We start from the raw sequence: 24,471 nt of genomic DNA on the forward strand, positions 1-24,471 counted from the left end.
TGAGGTGATATAAGTGAAAAAAAAATGAAACAGTACAAACTTTCTGGTGATGAGCCTCCTCAAAAGCCATAGGTTGACCTTTGAGTAAAACCTGGAATTCCCTTTTCACAACATTGCCCAGTACCTTCCCCATCTCTACCTTTTCTGTTCCTTACAGTAGATAGACACAATAGCCTTGGAGGGAGCTCAGGGTTATGGCTCTTAGGATTCAGATTCAGAAGGATCTCACTGATCATCCAATTCATACCTTATTTTATAAAAAAGGAAGTTGTGGCTAAGAAAGTTAAATGAGGGGCAGCTAGGTGGCGCAGTGGATAGAGCACTGGCCCTGGAGTCAGGAGTACCTGAGTTCAAATCCGGCCTCAGACACTTAACACTAGCTGTGTGACCCTGGGCAAGTCACTTAACCCCAATTGCCTCACCAAAAAAAAAAAAAAAAAGAAAAAAAAAAAAGAAAGTTAAATGAATTGTCAAGATCACACAAGAGTAGAGCCAGGATTCTAAACCAGGTCTTCCGTCTCTAAAACCAACGTTCTTTCCACTAAGTTACACTGTCAACCATGCTGTTTTTGCTTTCTTCTACAATGGTTGGAGCATCTTCCTAAGGTTTTAAGAGAACTGCTTTGTTCTGTTTTTTGTTTTTTTTTTTTGCAGGGCAACGAGGGTTAAGTGACTTGCCCAAGGTCACACAGCTAGTAAGTGTCAAGTGTCTGAGGTCACATTTGAACTCAGGCCCTCCTGAATCCAGGGCCAGTGTATACACTGCGCCACCTAGCTGCCCCTAAGAGAACTGCTTTGTAACAATACTCTCACAAACTAATTTCTCTGCAGGGAATTATTAGCTTACAATAACACTGCTTATACCAGGGAATACAATTTTCTGATTGTGCCCACTTCTCTTCTCAGATATTTTCTCCTTCCATTTTGCCAAAAATTGAAAAAAATCATTATCTATCTTCTAGTAAATCTAGAAAGAATCACACTGACTAGAGGGTTGGTCTAGGAGTGAGGAAGAACTGCCTGAGTTCAAGTCCTATGTCTGACTAAAAAAAGCTATGTGATCATAAGCAAGGTAGACAGTATTCCAGGCAACTCTCTCTCAATTTCAGTTATATACAAGTTGCACATCTGCATCCAGGGAGGAAATTTTTTTTTTAAGTGAGGCAATTGGGGTTAAGTGACTTGCCCAGGGTCACACGGCTAGTAAGTGTTAAGTGTCTGAGATTGGATTTGAACTCAGGTCCTCCTGACTCCAGGGCTGGTGCTCTATCCACTGTGCCACCTAGCTGCCCCCAGGGAGAAAATTTACCCATAATAGTTCCCTACAGCAAAGTAGTCATAAGATCCAGATGAAAAGAAAACAAAGCCCCAAAGAAACTGGAATTCTGATTTGCCCATTTTCTAATTGATTTTAGTGAGACTCTTTAGGTTTCCATTTCTTCAACTGGCCCTTGAAGTCTCTTCCATTTTTAGGTATTACACCCTAATGTCATTAAAGCTAGATGCTAATTAATTATGACCTAAGTATGGAGATGTCACTAAGATTGCTACAAAATTGATTTGCTACAGTACAAGGAATAGTTACAGTGAGGCTAATTACATAGCTACTTTGGGATTGACAATTGAATTAAATCCAAACACATCTGATCTGAGAAATCAACCAGTTCTGTCTGTCTCCTGGCATACTGTTATAGCTACTTTCCAGACACCTGGATGTCTCCTAGATCCTGGGAGAACAGTCATACACAGTCCCATCTCCAAGTCTTTCTCATGTGGGGGGATGTTTCTTCCCAGGTTCACAAGCTGTTGTAAGTTAATGGGATGCTACAGGTTTCAATGACTTGGAGGAGCTCATAGCTCAAACAAGTGGGACCCATTTCCTTGGATGATTCCATTGCAAGTAATACAAATGTCAAAGAGACTCTGATCTACTTTCCAGCATGAGAGAAATTCTTAATGAGAGTCTACATATTTAATCCTTATGGGACTAGCATTGGTGGCACTGCTCAGATATCTAATCTAATGCTACTGTAATAGAAATGAAATCTAGGGCACTGACTATGGTCTTGCACTAAGAGCTGATTATTACCACTCAACACCTGAGGGCCTTTAATAACTAGGAATTTCTGCCCAAAAAACAGGGCATCGTTTTCCCAATATTTTATCCCCTATTTTCAGAACAGAAAGATGAATGATTTGTAAAGAATGTCCCGGCTATTGGGACATTAAAAAAAAAGGCCCTCTGGGCAAAAATCTACTTGTGATCCACTTCATTTTAGAAGAGAGTTTTCCCAAATGGGACCAACAGGACTGAAAAGTTCAACATCCAAGAGAGAGAAATAAAAATAAAGACTAAATTATATGGGTAAAGACAGAAGTGGCGTGACAAAATAGAAAAACCAGGTCTAGGTTCTGATGCTTCCTAGTTGTGATTCTTGGTAAGCCAGATTCTTTGAGTCTCAATTTCCTCATCTATGTAATACCTGTAATAATAACACTTGTAGTACTCACACCAGGGCAGCTAGATGGCTCAATGGATAGTCTGCTGGGCCTGGAGTTAAGAAGACCTCAATTCAAATCTGCCCTTAGACGCTACCTGTGTGACCTTGTGCAAGTCACTTAACTTCTGTTTGCCTTAATTTATCAGAGAAGTAAATGTTAAAACCAATCCAGAATCTTTGCCATGAAAACCCCATGAAAAGTACTGGCATGCTATGGGGTCATGAAGAGTCAGACACCACCAAACCACAAATACTCATAGCTCACAGGGTGGTTGTGAGGGGGAGTGGTCTGTAAATCCAGACATGCTCTGTGAAAGTGAGTTCTGATATACATGGATATATAGCCCCATAGTCCAGTGGTTACAGTATTGGTGTTAGAAAACAGCACAGGACAACAGAAAAAAAGATGGATGGGGAGTTAGAAGACCTGGGCTCGGATCCCAGTTCTGCTGATTGCTAGATGCGTGACCCTCAGAAGGTCACTTAACCTCTTTGGGATTCAATTTCTTCATCTGTAAAATGAGTTGGACTGAATGGTCTTTGCAGTCCTTTTCAGCTCTTATGACCTGATGCATATCTATGCATGTAGGTACGTGTGTATGGGAGCACTAAATAAATGCTTATTGAATGGATAAATGTATTGTAGGCATGTGCATACATACTTAAACATATACCCATGTATACACATGTAATCATGTACACTCATATGGATAAGGAAGCCAAAGAGTTTTTCTAAGAGAGGGGAAGAGAAGATAAAAACACTTCTCTGCCAAGTTGAAGATCTGGAAAATTAAGTCAGTGAAAATAATAACATGGATTCATTCAGGTGGGTGGGAGCCCTGGAAGCCTTTTGTCATTGCCAGAGTAAAAATGTCTGAGTCACTATTAGGTCATGTCTCCTAGCTATAGGGAGTTGCTATAAGACTGAATAATTCAGCTAGAAAATAGCTGTAGAAACAAAGCATGCCAGACCCAGAGTATAATTACTGGCACATCAGATGAGATGGCATTGCATGGAAGAAAATCTTTATACTGAGAATTTCCATTTCACTCTGTTCCTCCCGAGCAGGGAGGACACAGAGGACAGTGCCTAGCCTTCAGGGAATGGGAGGGTCTCCAGACTGTAAACTGTACCTACAGCTGAGGGTTGTGAGCTTAATTCTTCCCCAAATTTTATGCTCTTTTTGGGAAGGGTGGATGCCCTTCATTTGTGCCTGAGAGTTGTGAGAAAGGTGAAGTTGTAGGGGGCTTATCCTTTGAAGGATGAGAAGATAGATTGAGGGACCTGGCAGATTGAAGGCTGCATTTCATAGTCACAAGTAGTTTAGGTAAATCCCTATGATGATCCCACTGTTATAGGGAAATTGGGTAGAAATGTCATTTTTTCCTGAAAATTTTAAAGGTGGGGGTGGGGGCGAGGGGGGCGGGGAAAGAAGCACGGGGAGCCACAGCTGAAATTTAGCTTCAGAGCATGAAAGATTTTAAAAAGAGAAGGGGCCTCATGGGTTCATTAAATGTCTGCATATGGGAAAAGTATTATGATCCTCACTTTAACGTGTTAGTGTTCAAGGGTACTGAGATGTTGTCCTTGGAACGAGTGGGGATACTCTGGGTCCAAAATCTGGACAACAACCAGACAACAACATTTGTGCTACACAAAACATGTGCAAGCATGTACATATATGGCCTTGGTAAGGGAAACCAAGTGGTAGTTTTGAGTATCTAGTTGAGGGGACTTAAATGTGATAGGTAGAATTGGGAAGGAAAAAAATAATAAAACAGAAAAATAGAAACCAATAAGACAAATATTTGTTGAGTTGAATTAAACATAAAATGAATAATCCTATTTCCTGGGCCATTTTCTCCTCTCAATTATGTCCCCCTCTTCATTCAAGTTCTGGTTTCCATTCCTGGGGATCCTTATAATCATTAATATCTTCATTTTCTATACCAAATCAGGTATTTTTACCCACTAGGTACCCTTTCTCCGCTCTCATTCCAGTACAAAAAAGAAAAATCAATCACTTCCAGGCCAGATAGCTATAGATAATGGACTGAAGGTAGGATTTAAACGTATTATCCTTTGTTCTCTCATACTATAACCCCCGGGTCAACAACTTCAAGGGGCCTGACAGGGAAAAAAAATCTCATTCAAATATCATACTCATAAAAATAAAGCAGAAATTAATACTCTTGAGGACAATTTCCCAAGGTCTATTTCTCTCTCAATTCACGGCAGACCAGAAGCTGGGCTACTTTGAGCTGAGTTGTCCCCAAGGGCCATCTGGTAAGTATCTCCAGCTTTGCGTTCAACTTCTTCCCTTCTTTTTTCTAAAGCTTATCCTTTATACTCTCCACATGGTGAAGCCTACTCACCATAGAAATCCATCAAGGATTTGATGAAAAGAATGCAAGAATTGTTTAGATTTCATCCCACCCCATGCTTACTAAAGAGTGGTACTAATCCATTTCTCTAAGGGAAGGGTAGAAAGCTGTGGACTTGGGATCAGGTTTCTATGTCTTTGAGAAGTAGGACTGGGACATGTTCAGTCTACTAGTATTAGCTTGCAAAGGAAATCCTCCAAGAGCCAGGAGAGAAGGGAGCTTTCGTGGTAGGCCTAGGGACAGGGAGTCAGAGATTCAGGTGTATACTTGCTTATTTGGTTAGCTTGGGACTGTGTATGTCTGTTTTAGCCCTTTCGGTTCAGCTCAGGGAAGAAGCTGAGGTTTGGAGAAGTTTGGCCATGCTTGTGCTATATCCAAAAAGGGACTTTGCTGGTTGAGACTCTAAGTGGCAGCCTCCCTACATACATAATAGTATGTTACCAGATTGGGCTAAGTCCAGGTGCCAACCCTAAAATGAGACCTCTTTGAAAGAAAAATAATATATGAGTAAATGAACACTGATTATAGGCCGTGCTCAGCTTTTACACAAATCATGTTGTATGTGTGGAAAGCCCAATGACAAGATCATAGATTTAGAGCTACAAGGGACCTTCCATATCATCTAGTTGAACCCCTTCATTTTAGAGATGAGAAAACTGAGGCCCAGAGAGGGGAAATGATTTGTTCAAGCCATACAGGCAATAAGGGGGCAGAGTGAGTATTTGAACTCACCAACCCTCTGAGATTTTTTTTATGGACGTATAAAGATAGAAGCAAAGGCAAGTAACTGATGACAAATACCAAAGTGTGGCACAATCCTGTCAGGATGATGTCAGGAGTGCTCCAACTTACTAAGAGGTAGATTGGAGTGCAAGGCCTCTAAGGGAAGCTGAGTAGAACCAAACTTTTAAAAAATAATTTTGGGGAAAAGAAGATAATCAAAGCAGGGGTAGGGCTGCTGCTCAGGCTAGAAGCGATTCTGGTAACTGCCTAGGAAAAGAAGGTAGAGCTATTTAATTCTCACTTTGCTTCTGTTTTCTCTGCCGAGGAGAATGACCTTTGGCCTGGAAAAGAGAACCAAAAAGGCTAAAAGATCAATATGTACATTGTAAAGGAGAGCTGAGCCTTGCTTTCCTTATTAAGCTCAAGTCATTTGCTCCTGAGAAACTATATCCTAGGTTACAGTGAAAGAAATGGCTGACATATTTGCTGAGCCCTTGTCAATGACCTTTGACAGATCACAGAGAACAGGAGAGGTGCCACCAGACTGGAAAAGGGCAAATGCTGCCCAATTTTCAAAAAAATGCAAGAGAATGGCGTATGGAAACCAAAGGTTTGTAGGTCTGTTTTTTGATTCTTGGCAAAATTCTAGAATATATTGTTAAAGTAGGTAAATATTCACAGAGGAAGCAGTGATTATAAAAGGCCAGTGTAGTTTCATCAAGATCAAGTCACTCCCAATTAATTTTTAAAAAAGAATCACATAATTGGTAGGATCCACATTTTAGCAAAACATCTGCTGGACTCTTTCCTGCTGTGACTGTGGAAAACATGGAGAGATGTGGGCTAAACAATACTGTGATTAACAGAATTTGGAATTGTTAAAATAATTGTACCCAAATAGTCATTGGAAGAAAAGCTCCAACAGGGTAGGGTTGGGGATGTGTATTTGACTGTTTCTGATGGCTAACATTTTTATCAAAGACTTGGATTTACAGATTACATGCTTATCAAATTTGCAGAATGACACAAAGCTAGAGGGATGCTACTGGATTATAGAATAAAGATTCAAAAAGATCTTAAAAGTCTACAACACTGGGTCAAATAGAAAATGATGAAATTTAACAGAGTTGAATCTAAGTGTAACAGTTGGGCTCAAAAGAATCAATTTCACACTTAGAAGATGAGGGAGGCATAGTTAGATGGCAATTTTTCTGAAAAAGATCTGGAGGTTTTAGTGGACTGGAAGTTCAAATATGAGTCAACAATAGGATCTGGCAGCCAATGAAGCTAATGCAATCTTAGACTGCATTAACAATGCAGGGCCAGGGGGTGGATAGCACAGCTATTCTTTGCCCTGGTCCGGCTGCATCTGAAGTCCTGTTTTCAGTTCTGGGCACCACATTTCAAGAACACTGACAAACTGGAGGTTGTTCAGCTGAGGACAACCACAGTGTTGAAGGGCCTTCAGTTCATGCCCTGTGAGGATCACTTGAGGCAATTGGGGATATTTAGCTTAGAGAAGAAAACTTAGGGTGAGATATGACAGCTGTCTTTAGGTATCTGTAGTGCTGTCACTCAGCAGAAGGACTGGATTTCTTTTGCTTGTCTTCAAAGGGTAGGACTAGGACCAATACGTAGAAGTTACAGAAACAAATTTAGGCTAGATGTAAGGAAAATCTTCCTAACAATTAGACCTAGAAGGAAATGCTTTGGGTTGTATTTAGGCTCCCCTTCACCTGGGGTCTTCAAGCAAAAGTTGGGTGACTACTTGGTGGTGATATTATAAAGGAGATGCTTGCTTCAGTATTGATTAGGCTAGATGGTTTCTGAGGTTCCCACCAGCCCCAATATTTTGTGATTCTATTTTAACACTAAACCCAGCACTCTTTTCACTGTATGTTCCTGCAGTTGTATAACTGGCTCTAGTCAACTAATCAGAGGATGGATGAGATGGATAAGCACAGCTCATGCTTATTCCTCCAGAGTCCTTGCTATAAACCAAAACTGGCAGGAATCAACAGACCAAAATCCATTAAAATGCCTAAGATGCCAAGATCATAGTGAATCTGTTCATGATTTATTCATCTGCCTTAAAAAAATAGGGAAATAGACAGAGGTCAAAGCAGTGTGGTAGTTCCTAAAATATCCTTTTGCAACAACTTAGAATAAGATTCCTTTTCAAATCACATTAGTAATTTGAATAATGGCCTAAATTATAAGATTCACCCCCCTGCCCCACCCCTACCTTTAAAAAAATCATTAAAACACCACTGTTCTTGTAGATCGTAAAGCTTTATTTGTTTTATAGAAGAGATTCCTAAAGTAGGAGAAAGAAAATTTAAGGAGAATTATCAAAAAAGTCTAGTACTATGCTTGATGGGAGGTTGAAAAGATCCTCCAGTTACCAGAACAGAATATTGCCCTCCTGTCCACCTCTTGCCAACTCTCTAGCCTTACCAGAAACTAAGAGCTTAGAAATAAGATTAGTAAAGCCTTTTAAATCCCTGCAGAGCACCTACATTAGCTTGGTGTTTTGGTCAGAGATGGGTACTGCTAAGTACTTAATAGGCTCATGGTCTTACCAGAAGTCAGGTTATATTTTTATCCCTTTCAACATGATACATAAGGAAAGACAAGCCTGATTTCCCAGTTCCTTGAAATTAGACCAGACCTAGAGACTCTGGTCACAGCTGACACATATGTGACATCTTGCTTTCTGGTTCCTAAAACTAAAACAGAGGTCTTAAAGACAATTTTAAAAATCCAGATCCAATTACCCTAATAATTCACAATCTAGTTTACAGTTAATTTCTTTGGCTGGTAGATGCCTCTCAGCTCACCTTTACCCTTCACCAGAATATTAGCCTATTTGTATTAGACATCTGGAGGGAAAAAAAAAGAAAGCAGAACACATTCTTTATTTTACTAGGTCTTGTTCAGGGCCACTGATAGGAAATGCTGTACATTCCAAACACTGTCCAAGGTTTTAAAAACAAGATAAATTAAGCCAAAACATCTCTGCCACTGCACTGTTCCTATGAAAGGCTATGTTATTTATTTAAAAAAACTAATTTCATTTAAAATTTCTCAGCTTTTCACAGCATCCCTTTGTAGCCAAGTGCCCAATCCCATTTAGATGTTATTGAGGTTTACATACTTGGTTCTGACACGGCATTGTACATTATTTTTTCTTTGCTTTAATGATTGTTTTGGAAATCACACTGCAGTGGGTCTATTACTCATCCTGAGTTTTAGACTTTATTTTTAGTCTGCTCAATTTGCTTAGATCATGCAAGATGGGTTTTGGACCATTCCAATTCACAGAAATGGTAAAAATCAAAAAACAGGCTAGCTGAAAGAAGTTAAGCAATTAACTATCTAGGAGATCAGGTTGAGTGAGTGCTATTTCAAAAATTAAATGAAGCATGCCAATAGTCCACCAATAACTTCAAAGGATAACAAAGAAGGTAGAACCTGGATAGTTTGCTTTGGAGAGATATGACCCAAACATAGTAGCAGCAGAATTTACCTGTTTAAAAATGGCAAAGGCCATGCTACCAGAAAGTCTTTTCTAGTGATTTGTTGTTATTGTCCAGCCATTCAGTTGTGTCCCACTCTTTGTGACCCCTAGACTACAGCATGCCAATACTGTCCATGGGTTTTTTTTGGCAAAGATAGTGGAGTGGTTTGTCATTTCTTTCTCCAGTGGATTGAGGCAAACAGAGGTTAAATGACTTGCCTGGGTCACACAGCTAGTGTTTGAGGTCACATTTGAATTCAGGTCTTCCTTAAGACTGAATCCAGGTCCAGTGTTCTATCTACTGAGCCACCAAGTTGCTTCATTCTAGTGGTTTATCACCACTCAAAAATCAGTTAAGAGGAAACTCAGAGCAGGTACCCGTTTTAGTTGGCATCGAATATGGGTTAGGAAACATAAAACCAAAGGAAGGAGGAGGGAGTAAATATTTTCCTTTTTCTCCCTTCAAATTCCATCATCAAATCCCTGGTCTCCAGTACAAAGTATACTTTTTTATGGGTTAAGCCTTTATTAAAGCACACATAATCATCTTGGATAGTCATTCAATTTAATATTGAGAATGTTTATAGATGTCCAGTTGTGTCAGGCTGAACATGGACCACATCTTGGTTTTTCAAATAAGTTTGTCATTTCTTCTTATTACAAGACTGAGAATAAGATTAGAGTGAAGGTATGATTGCAAGGATACTACCCCCTGTAGCAGAAAACTGCCCAATATTCTGTAAATATTGGTCCCCCACCCCAGGCAACTCTTAGAGATAACCTAAATTGAAAAATATTAACTGTGTTAAAGATCATTAGGATCTACAACTACCGTGTTCATTTTAGTTGTTTTTTAAAGACTAGGTTAATGTATACTGCATTTGGGGTTGCTTAATCACTCTACATGGAGTCATTTTGATACCTTTTTGCCTTAAATCTCTTCAGAATATACTCAGATCATGGTCTGTTGTTTGTTTTTCCATACCATCTTACAAGTAAAAGTAGTGATAGAAGATGAACTCTATGAAGCTGAAAGGAATCACTCTAAATGTTTAATTTCCCCCTTATCCTTTCTTCCAATGAAGGCCTAATATCCTAAACTGGGGCAGCTAGGTCGCACAGTGGATAGAGCACTGGCCCTGGAGTCAGGAGGACCTAAATTCAAATCTGGCCTCAGACACGTGACACTTACTAGCTATGTGACCCTGGACAAGTCAATTAATCCCAATTGCTTTAAACATTCTGAAACCACCTCCAATTGTCCTGATGTATATCTTGCCACTGCACCCACTGGTTCCAGAGGAGAGAGTGAGACTGGTGACTTTGCACAGTCCTCCCTCACTCAAATCCAATTCATTGCAAATCATAATATCACCTCCCCTTTGAGAATGAAGGACAAACAACAACAAACAACAATAACAACAACAACATCCTAAATAGACAGTATGTTTATAAATATTGTCACAATGAGCTTGTGCCACAAGGCCAATCAGTCAACAAGCAAATGTTTATTAAGTGCTCACTACGTATTCAGGCACTGTGCTAAGCATTGGGCTAGAAATACAAGCAAAAATAATGAGAGATTCTGCCCTCAAAGAGCTTGTATTCTAATAGGGGAGGACAACACAAGAAAGGAGAGTTGAAACATAGAGATGGGGGAGAAGGGAACACCTGCTAGGTGGCATGGCGGCTAAGTCCAGAGACTCAGGGATGGGTGGTCTGGGCCCTTACCCAAAGCATAGGTTCTGCAGAGAACTCACCAATGAGAGGAAGGGATGGCAAGAGCAGAGTCAGGAGGCAGCTGAGGCATTGTGGAAACAGGAAGGCATCCAAGTCCCAATATCTTTCTTGAGACATGACATTAAACCTAGCACTGCAGGTTAGGCAGTGTAGCATAGCACTTAGAGAGATGACTTTGGAGCAGCAAAGCCCTCAGTTTAAATTTTGCTTCTGGGCAAATCACTTAACCTCTCAGTACCCAAGACAATTCTCTAAAATGGTAAATTATAGACAAGCTGTCAATCTGGATTAGTAGAGTGTTTCCATACCAGAAGTTTCCCATACTGATGAAACTATAGGTCCATAACAAAAAGAAAAAAAACCTGCTATATTTATTTGCATAAATCTGATCTTTCCTGCTAGACAATAAGATTTCTGAAGTTCATCTTTGTACAACCCATTAGTACAACAAATGGTGTCATGAGCATAACAGTTTCTTAGATTGAGAGCTAGAAAGGACCTCAGAGGTTATCTTCTTCTTCTTTTTTTTTTTTGGTGAGGCAATTGGGGTCAAGTGACTTGCCCAGGGTCACACAGTTAGTAAGTGTTAAGTATCTGAAGCTGGATTTGAACTCAGGTCCTCCTGACTCCAGGGTTGCCACCTAGCTGCCCTATCTTAGTTCAAGACCCTCATTTTACAGATGGGGAAACTAAGACCATGGATGTGAAGCAATAATGCACACGTTCATATGGCGAGAAAGGGAATAAAAATCAAATGCTTCCTCTGAGCCAGGCACTGTCCTAGGTGCTGAGAACACAAACACGATGAATGAGGCGATCCCTAGTGCCAAAGAGCTGGCATCTTAATTGGGAAGACATGAAGTCAATTCCTAAGCATATATAGGATAAATTTAAAGAGAATAAATAGAAATAAATATAAAGTGCTTAGAGAAAAGATAGCTTGGGAAGGGCACTAGCAGTTTAGGGGATCAAGAACAGTTTCATGTAGAAGGCAGGACTTGAGCTGTGTTCTGAAGTAGGAGAGAGATCCTATGAGACAGAGTGAGGAGGGGCTGGTGCCGCAGCCTGGGGGCTGGCCAGCACACAAGCAGAGATGAGAGATGGAAGGTTAAAGGCAGGACAGCCAGTTTGGCCGGGTATAGAATGCGGGGTGGGGGGATAATATTCCACAAAGGTGGAAAGATAGACTGAGGCCAGGTTGTAAAGGGCTAAAAGCTAAACAGAGGACACTGTGTTTTATTCTAGAGACAACAGGGAGTCATTAGAGTTGATTGACAGAGAAGTGAAATGGTCAGTTCTGTGGTAAGACACCAGTTAGGAGTCTCTGGCAATAACCCAGGTGAGAAGTGGTAAGAGCCTGACTTCAAGTGGGGGCCATGTACGTAGAAAGGGTCAAAAGAGGAGATATGGATATGGAAATGGCAAAATTTGACAATTTACTTGATATGTGGGGTGAGGGAGGGTGAGGAGTGTAAGCTAGTTCTGAGACTTTGAACCTGAGAGAATGGAAGGATGTCAGTGCCTTTGACAGAGAAAAAGAAGGTTGGTAGAGGGGAGGGTTTGGATGGGAAATAATGAGTTCAGTTTTGGACATTCTGAATTTGAAATGTCTCTGGGACATCCAGTATGAAATGTCAAACACATAACTGGTGATGCAGGACTAAAGCTCAGGAAACAACTGGGGGTTGGACATATATGTTTGTGAGTCATATCCATATAAATGATAGACAAACACTAGGGAACTGATGGGGAGAGAGAGAGAGAAAAGATAAAACCTTGGGGTATACTTGAGATAGCTGTGGACTTGATGGAAGTAAACCTTGGTCATTTCAAAACTGATTGAATAACCAGACCAAAACAATGAAGATTAAATTGACCAATGTCCCCAAGTGTTCTTAACCAAATATCTATGAACTTAAAAAAATTTTTTTATAACTGTTAGTCAGTGCAATTGGTTTTCTTTGTAATCTTATGTATTTTATTTTAGGTATTTAAAAACATTATTCTGAGGAGAGATCCACAAGGCTTCAGGGCTTCATGGCCTGCCAAAAGGGTCAATGACATAAAAAAAGGTTAGGAATCCTCTTGCCCTAGAAGGCGGTTTCTAGTGGAATGTCATAGATCTTTAGTACTTTAGTTTGCACTGTTAAATATTTTAGCAATGACTTGAATGATGACATATTCATCAAATTTATGGATAACACAAGACTCAGGAGGGTAGTTTACCCATTGAATGAGAAAATTGGAATCCAAGAACTTCCTGACAAGGTACAACATGCTAAATTTCATAAAATAAAATTTATTAAGGCTTACTAAAATCACAGTTCCAAAGTCCTTAAGTAAATGTAAAGTAGGGCTTATACCTGGATAAAAAAAAAATCCATGCATAAGTATAAGATGGGAATTTTGTAGTGAATGCTCACTAGGATTCAACAATGTAATATAGCTAATGTAATAAAAAAACCTAATGAGATGCCAGGCTGCATTAATTACCACTCAGTAACCAGAACAAAGAAAGCCATAGTCCTGGATTCTCTGACACGGATAAGCTAGAGCTGGAAGATAATGATGTTTAATTCTTTTTTTTTTTTTTTTTGTGGGGCAATGGGGGTTAAGTGACTTGCCCAGGGTCACACAGCTAGTAAGTGTCAAGTGTCTGAGGCCGGATTTGAACTCAGGTACTCCTGAATCCAGGGCTGGTGCTCTATCCACTGCGCCACCTAGCCGCCCCCATGATGTTTAATTCTAGGACTGCATTTTTAGAAGGATATTGACAGAAAATCACAGATTGAGAACTAGAAGGCACTTCGGAGGTCATCTAGTCCAATCCCTTCTTCTTACAGATGAGGAAACCGAAGTCTAGAGAGGTTAAGTGACTTGCCAAGGTAAGACAGGTAAGGCAGCAGTAGAGCAAGGATTCAAACCCAGGTCCTTTGAGTGCGAATATAGCTTATTTTCTCTTTTTTTTTTAACTAATTTTTTTTTGGTAATATAGCTTATTTTCTAATCACCAACCTGCTTTCACATGTTGAAGTATATCTAGAAGAGGGCAACCATGATGGGCAAGAGACTGAAAATCGTGTCATAGGAAGAGTGACTGGACTTCTGTCCTGTGCCCCTGCTGTTCTGATTGGCGAGTGCCTCGTGTGGCCCACAATTTCAAATCAGGCCGACTTGAGCCATGTCTGACTTGACGGGAGTCATTTGCCACTAGTTGCTACCTTGCAAGCTCTGGAATCATAATGAAAGCAATACTGACATGGCTTCCAGAAGGGTGTGTCAATCTATTTTCTTAGGCCTTCACCCATCATCCCAATAATTTTACAGAACACCAGAACACTCTCTCTGTCTATTGTCCTCCTTTGTGTGTTATAACATAAATTTCCTTAAGAATATAAGTTCCTTGAGGACAGAGGCTCTATTTGCTTTTGTATTTTTGTAACCAGAGCTTAGCACAGTATTTAGCACATAGTAAAGACTTTAAAAATCTGTTTCCATTCATTTATGTTTAGTCTAGAGAAGAATTCTTGGATAGGAGAAGAAATGTCAGATATTTAAAAGGTTATCAAGGGACAGAAGGGATTAAAGCCTTTTTAAACTTGGTACTAGGGGGCAAAACAAGGAGTGGGGTAAAGAGGGGTAAATGCTAGCTCAGTCTGGGGTGGAGGGGGGAGGGGAAGGGGAAGGAGAACTTACTAATTAATGCTCTGGGAAAGTGGAATAGGCAGATTTCTGAGATAGTGAACTTTCCTTAGGGTCACCGATTTAGAACTGAAAGGGACCTTTAATAGCATGAGTCTAACACCCTCATTTCACAGATGAGGAAACTAATGACCAGAGAGATTAAGTGACTGGTTCAATGTCACACAGGGATTAGGTGACATTACTGGAATTTGAAGTATCTCCTGAGATGTCAAGTGGAAAGTGGATGGATACTAGCATCTCTGTCTGTTTGTCCCTCCCTGCCTCCATCTCTATATATTATTTGGTTTTCAAAAGCCTATTAGGTGGATACTACTAAGTATTCTTACCCCTTATTTTAAGGATGAGAAAACTGAAAGTTGGCTGACTATTCGTCAAGGATTTTGTGAAGGGATTCCCAATCAGATATGTTTGACTAAATGATCTCTGAGGAACCTTTACCTTTGGCCTCTTGAGAGTCTATGCTTTTGTGGTCTTAAAGGTCTTTTATTTACAGTTTTTGGTTTGTTCTAATGGAGTTTTAGTGAGCTTAGACCAAATAGGACACGGTCACATGTTTCCTTTTGCCTCAAATGTGATCAGGAGCTTCCCAGGTTCAAGTGGCTCTCTGTCCAAGGCTGGCAGTTGATAAGGTAATCCCTTAGAAATCTTATTCTGGAACTAAATACCTGGCTCAAGGCACTGACTGATTTTGCAATAAGCCACGCCAAACAACCTAGAATTTTGGCCTCTGGTTTTTGCTATAGGTTGGTCAGCTCCATTACAGGGTGTGAGCTTTACTTTTTTGGAGTTGAAGTGGGGCAGAGCCAAGATGGCAGAGGAAAGACATTAAACACATAGAGTTCCTGATACAATTACCCCCAAAACAGCAATAAAAGAACCCCAGGAGTAGAAAACCCCACAAAAATACTAGATGGCGCAGTGGATAAAGCACCGGCCCTGGATTCAGGAGTACCTGAGTTCAAATCCAGCCTCAGACACTTAACACTTACTAGCTGTGTGACCCTGGGCAAGTCACTTAACTCCAATTACCTAAAAAAAAAAAAAAAAGTGAAGGGAAAACTAAGCTATAGCCACGAAGAGGATGGAATAGGAAGGTAAGTTTAAAGATATCCTAAAGCAGCTACATATCATGCATTGCCAGTTGTCCTGATCCTCTCCCAAACACTGCAGTTTTCTGGCTATGAAAGTCAGAAATGATTGAAGTATACTGCATCTACTGGTCTATAGTGTATCTCTACTGTTGCTATTGCACAGGTTAGTATGGCAAGAATGAGAATCAGAATAGTTATACTTGACATGGTTTTGCCCTTACCATAAGTGAACATTCGAGGAGATGTCAACTCAATATTGGGGAGTGCACCCAGGTGGTTCAGCACAGCACATCGATAGCCATTTTTCTGGGCATAGTCGACAAATGTTCGGATGTACTGCTTCTCACTATGGTTGGCAATTCCTGGACAAATGACCATTGTGACATCGTCTAAAGGTTGAAGAAAGACATTCAAATAAATTAGATCAATGATGACGTTAAATGAAAAAGCTAAAATTCAATTTTGTCAGGAAATGGGAGGGTTTCCCTAGTTCCCAATCAAACAAAAGTTTTCATCACCTTGCCTAAGAGAGAACTTAATTCCAAATGTCTTATAAGGAGGAACTCTCCAGATGTTCTAGCTTATGAATGTATTAAAATATTATCAACTTTACATTGTACAGCATTTTGTAGTTTAAACTTCATTATCTCACATATGTGTATGTTTATATATGTATGTATATGCATGCATACACACATATGTATCTGTTGCTGAGTAGGCCAGTTAAATAATATTATTTCCTATTTGCATATGAGGAAACTGAGGCTCACACAAGTTAGTTGCCCAATTCCATGTAGCTTGTAAGAAGTGAAATTGAACCTTGAAAGTAGAACTCTTTCCACTACACTGTCCTGCCTCTCCATATGAATAAGTTGTTAACCTTTTCATTATGGAAATGCTGCCCTACTGGACTAGCAACAAGTGCTTTGTTACTTATATCTGACAAGAATTCTTTCTAAAAGTCAGTAAGGGGGCAGCTAGATGGCGCAGTGGATTGAGCACCAGCCCTGGAGTCAAGAGGACCTGAGTTCGGATCTGGCCTCAAACACTTAACACTTACTAGCTATGTGACCCTAGGCAAGTCACTTAACCCCAATTGCCTCACCAAAAAAAAAAAAAAAGAAATAAAAGTCAGTAAGAGTTTTATTGCTTCTATTAGAGTTTTTGGCAATCTAAATATTAACAATACCCTTGAATTATCTTCAGCCTTTCCTAGGAAGAAATGGCTTGGAAATATAAGCATTTTAAAAGGAATAAATCAGAACTGAACTGTTAGCATTTCTCATCTTTCCTGCCCTCTCATGGCTGTTTTTTCTCTTGGCAAAGCAGGCTGGCTAAACTCTTTAAGAAGAAAGTAAAATAAGGTAGGAAGTAAAAATATGCCACAACATGAGGACATGCTTTCAAATTTCTCTCTTAGAGAAATAAACTACTAAACTATCATGCTAGTGAACTTATGGGCATGCAAAACAAGTTTCCAAAATGCACAATCTGAACCAAAGCCTCCTTTTCACTAACAAGGCTGATAATTCTAGAGAATTTCAATGACCTCGAGTTTTGGTAGATTTGCTGTAATTTTTCACCTTAAGTATTATAAGCATCTATGGCAGATTCCTGCATATAGGGCATGTAGATGTCATTCTACAAGATGAGATCATATATTCAAGAATATTAGCACTTCTAAAAAATTATTCACAAAGGCTGCTACCATATTTAGAGGGGACACATAAAAATCAGGTGTCTAGAGAAAGGAACTACATAGTGGCAGCAGAAAAAGTACTCAAAATATGACTTTTTTTTTTTTTAGCCTAGGACTGGCCCGGCCCTCATACTTCTACTCACCCACCAAGTCACACCCTCTCCCCTTTTCTCTTGTTTCTCTGAACAACTATTGGCTTACATCTAGCTCTTTTATTTGCAGGACTCAGAAAATGGCAAATTACTCTATAATGGGCATATACACACATCAATGCATGGCTATCTTTATATGTGAGGAGGTATTAGGAGATACATGTATCTATGGGCATATATATCAGGTGTATGAGTATAAAGTGATTGGGATATATTGTTGTTTCTGTCCTTCATTCTCAAAGAGGACTATGACATCGGGGTGATGTCATGACTTGCACTGAATTGGTGTGCAAAGTCACCAGACTCACTCTCTCCTCCAGAGCTATCTGGGTTTAGTGGCAAGATATACATCAGGACAACTGGAGAAGGCCCTGGATATTTGAAGCAATTGGGGTTAAGTGACTTGCCTAGGGTTACAGAGCTAGTAAATGTCAAGTGTCTGAGGCTAGATTTGAACACAGGTCCTCCTGAGTCCGGGGCCAGTGCTCTATCCACTGTACCATCTAGCTGCCCTTTGGAATATATTAAGGTCAGATAGAAATAAGGTCAAGAGTATGATAGGAATGGTCCTGCTCATAAAGTTATAGAGGTAGGAGGAATCTGTGAAATTATATATACAGGTGACAAAACTGGTTAAGCAACTTAAGAAAGGCCACATAATAACTAGTTCGTGGCAAAGTAGGGATTAGAGCCCATGTCTAGGTTTGTTCTTCCTAGGATGCCATGCTGCTTTCCATAGTTATTGCTTCATCCCTACGAATGAATACTAACATAAGCTCATCAGCAATTCATATGGGAAAACTTTTGGGCTTGCATAACACCATTTGAAAAGAGTTTTAGTACTTGTATAGTATCTTATATATACCAAGTGATTTTTAATCATTTTTAAGATTCCTCAGATAATACTGGAGACTTGTTCCTCAACTTCTCTATCACAATGTTTCATAAGAGCCTTTTAATTTACAATTATACATTGCCTAGTATTGTATCTTGTTCAATAGTCCATTCTTTCCAAGTAAGAATACAACCATCCAAACCAACTTGGCTCACCTCCAATGCAATGTTCAGCCAAAGGTTCAAAGAGGTCAAAGGTAGAAGTGGCTCCATCTGACATGGTGATGAACTTCCGGTGGCCATAAGGATGAGGTGATCTCACCCTTCCCATCTTCCCATACAAAGCAGTCTGGATATGTCCACTCTTCCCCCATATCAAGGGTGGAATATATCTAAAGAAAGAAAGAAATTAAGATTACTTTCCCCCTACATATCATAAGTATTCAAAAGTCTTCAAGAACACTAACTTTGTAACCTATTTTATAACACTGGGGAAAACTCTGTGTACTGAACATAATTATATAAGATATATAACATATTGTATTTTAGCCCCGAAATGACTTTAGAATCCTCACTAGGATCCACACACATCACAAACCTGAGTGTTTTAAATAATTCACGAGAGTACAAGGCTACAAATTTAGAGTCAAAAGGGCCCTCAGAAGCCACTGAAAACATTCCCCTCATTTTACAGATGAGGAAAGTGTGACTCAAGGAGATTAATCGACAAGATCATACAGGTAGTAAGTGGCAGATCCAGGATCTGATCCCCAGGCTTCTAAACCCCAGATTCTTTCTATTGTATCACGCTCTCTCTTGGCATTTTTATATATAACAAGTTAACAAACATAAATATTTCCTTCGCCCAGACTTTATGAGCAAGTCACTGTACTAACCCTAAATTTCATGTCTATGCTATGTAAAGAATTAATTGTTATTTGAGGTTTTTATGCCTCGGCGAGCACTGGCCTGGGGCTCCGCAAACCCATTGGTTGTAGCCATTGCCAGGGCTCTGGCACCTCACGTCATCACCACTCGCCGACCCCTACATGGGCCTGGCAAAATTATAATGATTGGAAGCCTAGTGAGGGCAGTCATGTGACTGTCAGAGCGGCCATCCCATTGGCTGGGACTGTGTGGGGTGTTTCTAGGTTTGGGGGAGGAGAATTGGGCATTCTGCGTATTTTCAGCTGATTCCTGGGCGGTGGTATTTTTAAGGTATTGTAATTTCCCTTTCCCCATTTTTATTTCCTTTCCCTTGATCCTACTGATCCTGTTTGTGTTTTTTTTTAAGCTCGTTCTTGTTAAAATAAATCTTGTTCTGTTTTGAGGGAGGCTGCCGGTTTCCTTCCTTGCCCCAATATTGCGGCGAGCCGCTTAGCTAGCACTCCTCAATTAAAAATTGGTCCCCACAGTTATAAGTCCAAAGCAGGCACTAACAGGATAATGACTAAGCTCAAGCAAGGCACAGCACCTTCTGGCAATTATCATTATATCATTATATGAAAATACTGAGTGACACAGGTTCCTGATAGAAAATATAAAAACTATATTGAAGGATTATGTCTTACTGATGATTGTTCATGAATGCAGTAAACAAAGAAAGGTACAAACTAATAGATTTTAAGTTGGACTAAAAAACAACAGAAAGTACAAGGATAAGTGTAATAAATTACTTTGCTAGAACTAGTAATTTTTCCCTGTTAGAGCAACTAGCTGAAGTTTGGTTTTTAGGGCAAGCCACCCAGGTGAGGCACTAGAGGTACAGCATGAGACATGGATTTTCAGATGTGGTCAATATGTTGAATTGTTTTGCTTGATTGTACTTAGAGTTGAGTTAGTGATGGGGATGAAGGAAGGAAAAAAGGAAGGGGAGAGCATCAACAAAACTTTAAAAATATACACAGAACAAAAAGAAGTTTGGGAAGGGGGTGCAGAAAAACAGCAATTTTGTTACTATTGTGTTAAATTTAAATATACTAAAAAAAACCCTAAAAAAACTCTACATAACTGAGGTTGTTTCATATACAAACCTTTTTTGTATAATGAAATGTTGATGATTAAGTTCATAATGAAAAAGAAAATCTAAAAATGTTTGTTCTTTAGAGTATAGAATCATAATATTTTATAGCTGAAAGTGTCCTCAGAATTCATCTAATCCAATTTCTTCATTTTATAGATGAGGAAATTGAGGAATTAAGGGGGTTACTTGATTAGCCCAGGTTATGACAGCTAAGAAAGGGGCAAAGCTGGGAATAGAATCTGTGTTTCTAAATTTCAAATCTGTGCCCACTATAAAAGCACAGTTGTCTAATATGAAATAGTTATTTGTAATCTATTCAATGCACAGTATTTATTAATAGTAAAAAATGAGTTCTGCCAAGTGATGTCTGTTACTTCTCTAAAAACCATATTTAAATTAAACTTCTCTAAGCAGGCCTTCTTTTTGTAACCTAACTCTATTCTGTTCATACCTTTTATTCTACACCCTCTAATATTTGGAAAAGCTATAACTAGGAATTTTTGCAGCTGGGACAAGTACCACAAACCAAGCCCAGGGTAAGCCTAGTGAGTGATGGGTGTTAGGGATCCAGGCCAATTGGGGAGGAGGAAGCACCATCTGGTAGGCTTCTGTTTTAACTAATTATTCTTGTTAACTAGATATTAAGCCTTGTTGTGTCTATAATGTTGAAAGCTTTCAAGTACTGTAAGTGCCCTTTAAATAATTCAGTCCATTAGGACAAAGCCCTGGTAGCCCCTTACTAGTTTTGGCTCTGATACAATCATGCATTATTTTATATGTTCTCAAAGTCATGTTTTATATTTCATCATTTCCCCACCTAGAAAGTAAAGAGGATAATAGGAACTGTGCAAATTGTTTTTAGTAATAATAGAAGTAGCAATAATAATAATAACTGACATTTATAAAGCACCTTTTGGCTTACAAAATATTTTATCTAAATTCTCTTTTGAGTCTTATGACAGTCCTCTGAGATAGGCAACCTAAATGTAATTAACCATCATGATGACTAGCTAGTCCAGTATAGGGCGATTCAATTCAATTAATGTTCATTAGATATGGGACAGCTAAGTGGTACAGTGGATAGAGCACCGGCCCTGAAGTCAGGAGGACCTGAGTTCAAATCTGACCTCACTTGACAATTACAAGCTGTGTGACCCTGGACAAGTCACTTAACCCCAATTGCCTCATACATATACACACCCACCCACCCACCCCCTCCCCCCCACAAAACCCCAAAAAACAAAACAAAAAATTCAAAGCCTTAATATTCATTAGGTACCATAGTGGGCATACAGTCAGTGCTTTTGGAGTTATTCATTCTTACCTTCAATAAACAAAATATTCAAAAAATAAAACTGGGTATCTATTGAACTTGTTGACTACCTACCAAAACAAACTAGATCCTAAACAGAACAGAGACTAATCAGGTTTATGTCCAGTGGACTTATTATCAACATCTGGCTTTAATTACAAAATCATAGAACTTGAAGGACTTTGGAAAATAATGTGGTATATCTTGGGTGTTTTTTTTGGGGAGGGGGCAGAGGGAAGTGTCTAAATCACTCTGGAAAGTAGTTGTCTATTCTCTTTTAAAAGAATTTCAGGGATGGAGATTTCATATGTGCTCTTGGTAGCTCTTAAGTTATTTACCATCACCACTCAGGAAACTGGCCAATTTAATCCATTTTCTCATTAAAGGGAAGTAGCATAGTCTAAAGCAAATAGAGAATCAATCCATTCAGCACTGGGAAATCTGTGTTCAAGTCCTAGCTTTGCTACTGATTAGTAATGTTATCTCGGGCAAATTTCTGAACCTCTCTGGTCCTTGGTTTCTTTTGTAAAATGATAGGGCTAGCCTAAATGATCTCTAGGTCTAGCATTCCATCATTTCCTTCTGTTATGGGTTTCCAAGATAATACAGTAGGCAAGTAAGAAAATTTAAATCTTATATACCAGGCAGTATTGTCTAGTCACGGTCCCTCAAACATACCTGCTTCTATGCCTTTCTTTGCTTACTCTATTCAGAATGTCCTTGTTATGTATTTCCATTTTTTTTCCCTTGCCCATTTTTTCAAAGCCCAGCTGGAGTTCCACCTCTTCTGTGAAACTTAATCACTCTGCCTCTTACATGTGTAGTACTTACGTGTTTGTATCACTTATTTGACAGCTAAATATAGGGAGTGCTCAAACTTACATTATTTCAATTGATAGCACCCTAAACTATGGTTTTCTCATAGAGACAATAACAATGATAATAATATTAGTCAGCATTTATGGAGCACTTAAAGATTTACTGAATATTTTTTAAAATTATTTTTAAATTCTGAAGTTAAACATCAAAAAAGGAACACTTCCATAAAAACAGCAGACTACAACAAAGGGATTACATATGAAATTGCATCTCCATTTCATACCATTTGTGTTTGCTTTAAAAAAAAGGAAATAATACATTTCACATGTTACTTTAAAAATGATCTGGCATGTAGATGCTTCCTTCTGAACTTCCTCTTGCTCTCCTCTGTGCATTTTAAAAAACAAGTTTCAATAGTCCTCTTTTTGTTTGGCCTCACTACTTCCTTTTGGGGTTCTTTTAAGGAGGTGAGTGATGGATTCACATAATGTCTTTGTGCTCCCACAGACTGCCTACTGCAATGTCTTGTACTTAGCAGACACTCACCAAATAGATTCTGATTGAAAATAAAGAGTGATTGGGACTTCAGAGCATTGGCATTTTGATTCCTATTTCTGATGCTGACAGCCAGCAGATATCTTCACTATCAATTAGCTGAGTTCTAAAAAGGTATGGTGAATGTTTTATAGGTGGCTAGCAATGTTAGGGTAGAAGAAAATGTTAATGGCCCATAGATTTGTGAAACTATTCCATAATTTTCTTCAAAAGTTCTCAGTACTAGGATTTTTTTGTGGTAGCAAAAAACTGGAAACAGAATGGGCACTCATAAATTGGGAATAGCTGAACAAACTACAGCATATGAATGTAAACAAATAAGAAATGATGAATAGAAGGAATTCAGAAAGATAAACCCCTGTTTAATTGAAGCTGCCTGAGGCAGTGGTTAGAGCACTTACCTGGGATCAGCAGATCTATAGTCCAGTTTGTCTTTTGCTGTGGAATGGTATGTAACCTTGAACAAATCATTTACAACTTTTTGTACCTTTGTTTCCTCAACTACAAAATGGGATAATCAGTGTGTTACTTTATCTAGGAAAGGCCTCTGCACGTTAAAAAAAAAAGATTTAATAAATGTTTGTTTAATTGAATTGCAGGTAACACCACTAATTTCCTAGTCAAGGTACTACTGCTCATTGGGGAGAGGTACTTCATAAAACCCAAGGTAGTATTTAACAATCATAAAAAAAAAAATCCCTCATATTGACATTTAGTCTTAATTCCAAGAATCCTGCTATTTGTTGCCTCCCCCCATGTCCCCTTCTTTTACTTCCCAAACCCCACAAAGCACCAGAAAATATTGACCTTCAGTTAGTGCTGACATGTTTTTTTGTTTGTTTTTCCCCCTCAGACAAAGATCCTTTATATTATATTTGGGGCAATGGAATCTACAGTGACTCAGAGAAAAGAATGCACACACCCCACTGACTCATCTGGGTGCTCCTAAAGTTCTGTAAGAATTTTTATTCAAGTACTTAGCTGGCGAGATAAAAGCATGACAGTACAGGGTAAAAGTATGATGGTTAATGAAATTTTAAGAAATCAAAATCAAAAAGGAAAGCGTGAAAGAAACACATCAAAGAAAGTGGAAACCTTGCACTATAATAATTAGGAAGGTATCCTGGGCCCTAGAACCAAAGCAAGTAATTCTCCCAATCCTAACCAAATCTGGGGCTCCAACCATACTAGATCACTGTAGAAGGAAAATCTTGGGCAGGGATGAGAACAAAGAAGAGAAACATGGCTATGCCCTTATTGCTAACCTTGGAGCTCTGTAAAAACACTGCTAATGATATATCATGAGACCCTATTGTCTCAAAAAGCTCAGCTGCATTTTATCTGACTAATGGGGCAGTAGGCTTATGGGTATGGGGTCTCAAGAGAGTACAAATATTCACTTCTTTGGGGCA

The 24,471-nt window shown here is 39.2% G+C and overlaps 1 protein-coding gene across 2 annotated transcripts in view; it reads right to left on the reverse strand.

Moving 5' to 3' along the window:
- ABHD2 (abhydrolase domain containing 2, acylglycerol lipase) overlaps positions 1-24,471 on the reverse strand; it is a 127,843-nt gene that overhangs the window by 27,993 nt on the left and 75,379 nt on the right. For both annotated transcript variants that reach the window (XM_043988719.1, XM_043988718.1), the window contains 2 exons: positions 18,567-18,742; positions 15,887-16,054 (listed from right to left, as the gene is read on the reverse strand). In XM_043988719.1, coding sequence (XP_043844654.1) covers positions 15,887-16,054; positions 18,567-18,742 — 344 coding nt within the window. The remainder of the gene's footprint in view (positions 1-15,886; positions 16,055-18,566; positions 18,743-24,471) is intronic.

Source organism: Dromiciops gliroides, chromosome 2 (assembly GCF_019393635.1).
Source record: "Dromiciops gliroides isolate mDroGli1 chromosome 2, mDroGli1.pri, whole genome shotgun sequence".
Taxonomy (NCBI): domain Eukaryota; kingdom Metazoa; phylum Chordata; class Mammalia; order Microbiotheria; family Microbiotheriidae; genus Dromiciops; species Dromiciops gliroides.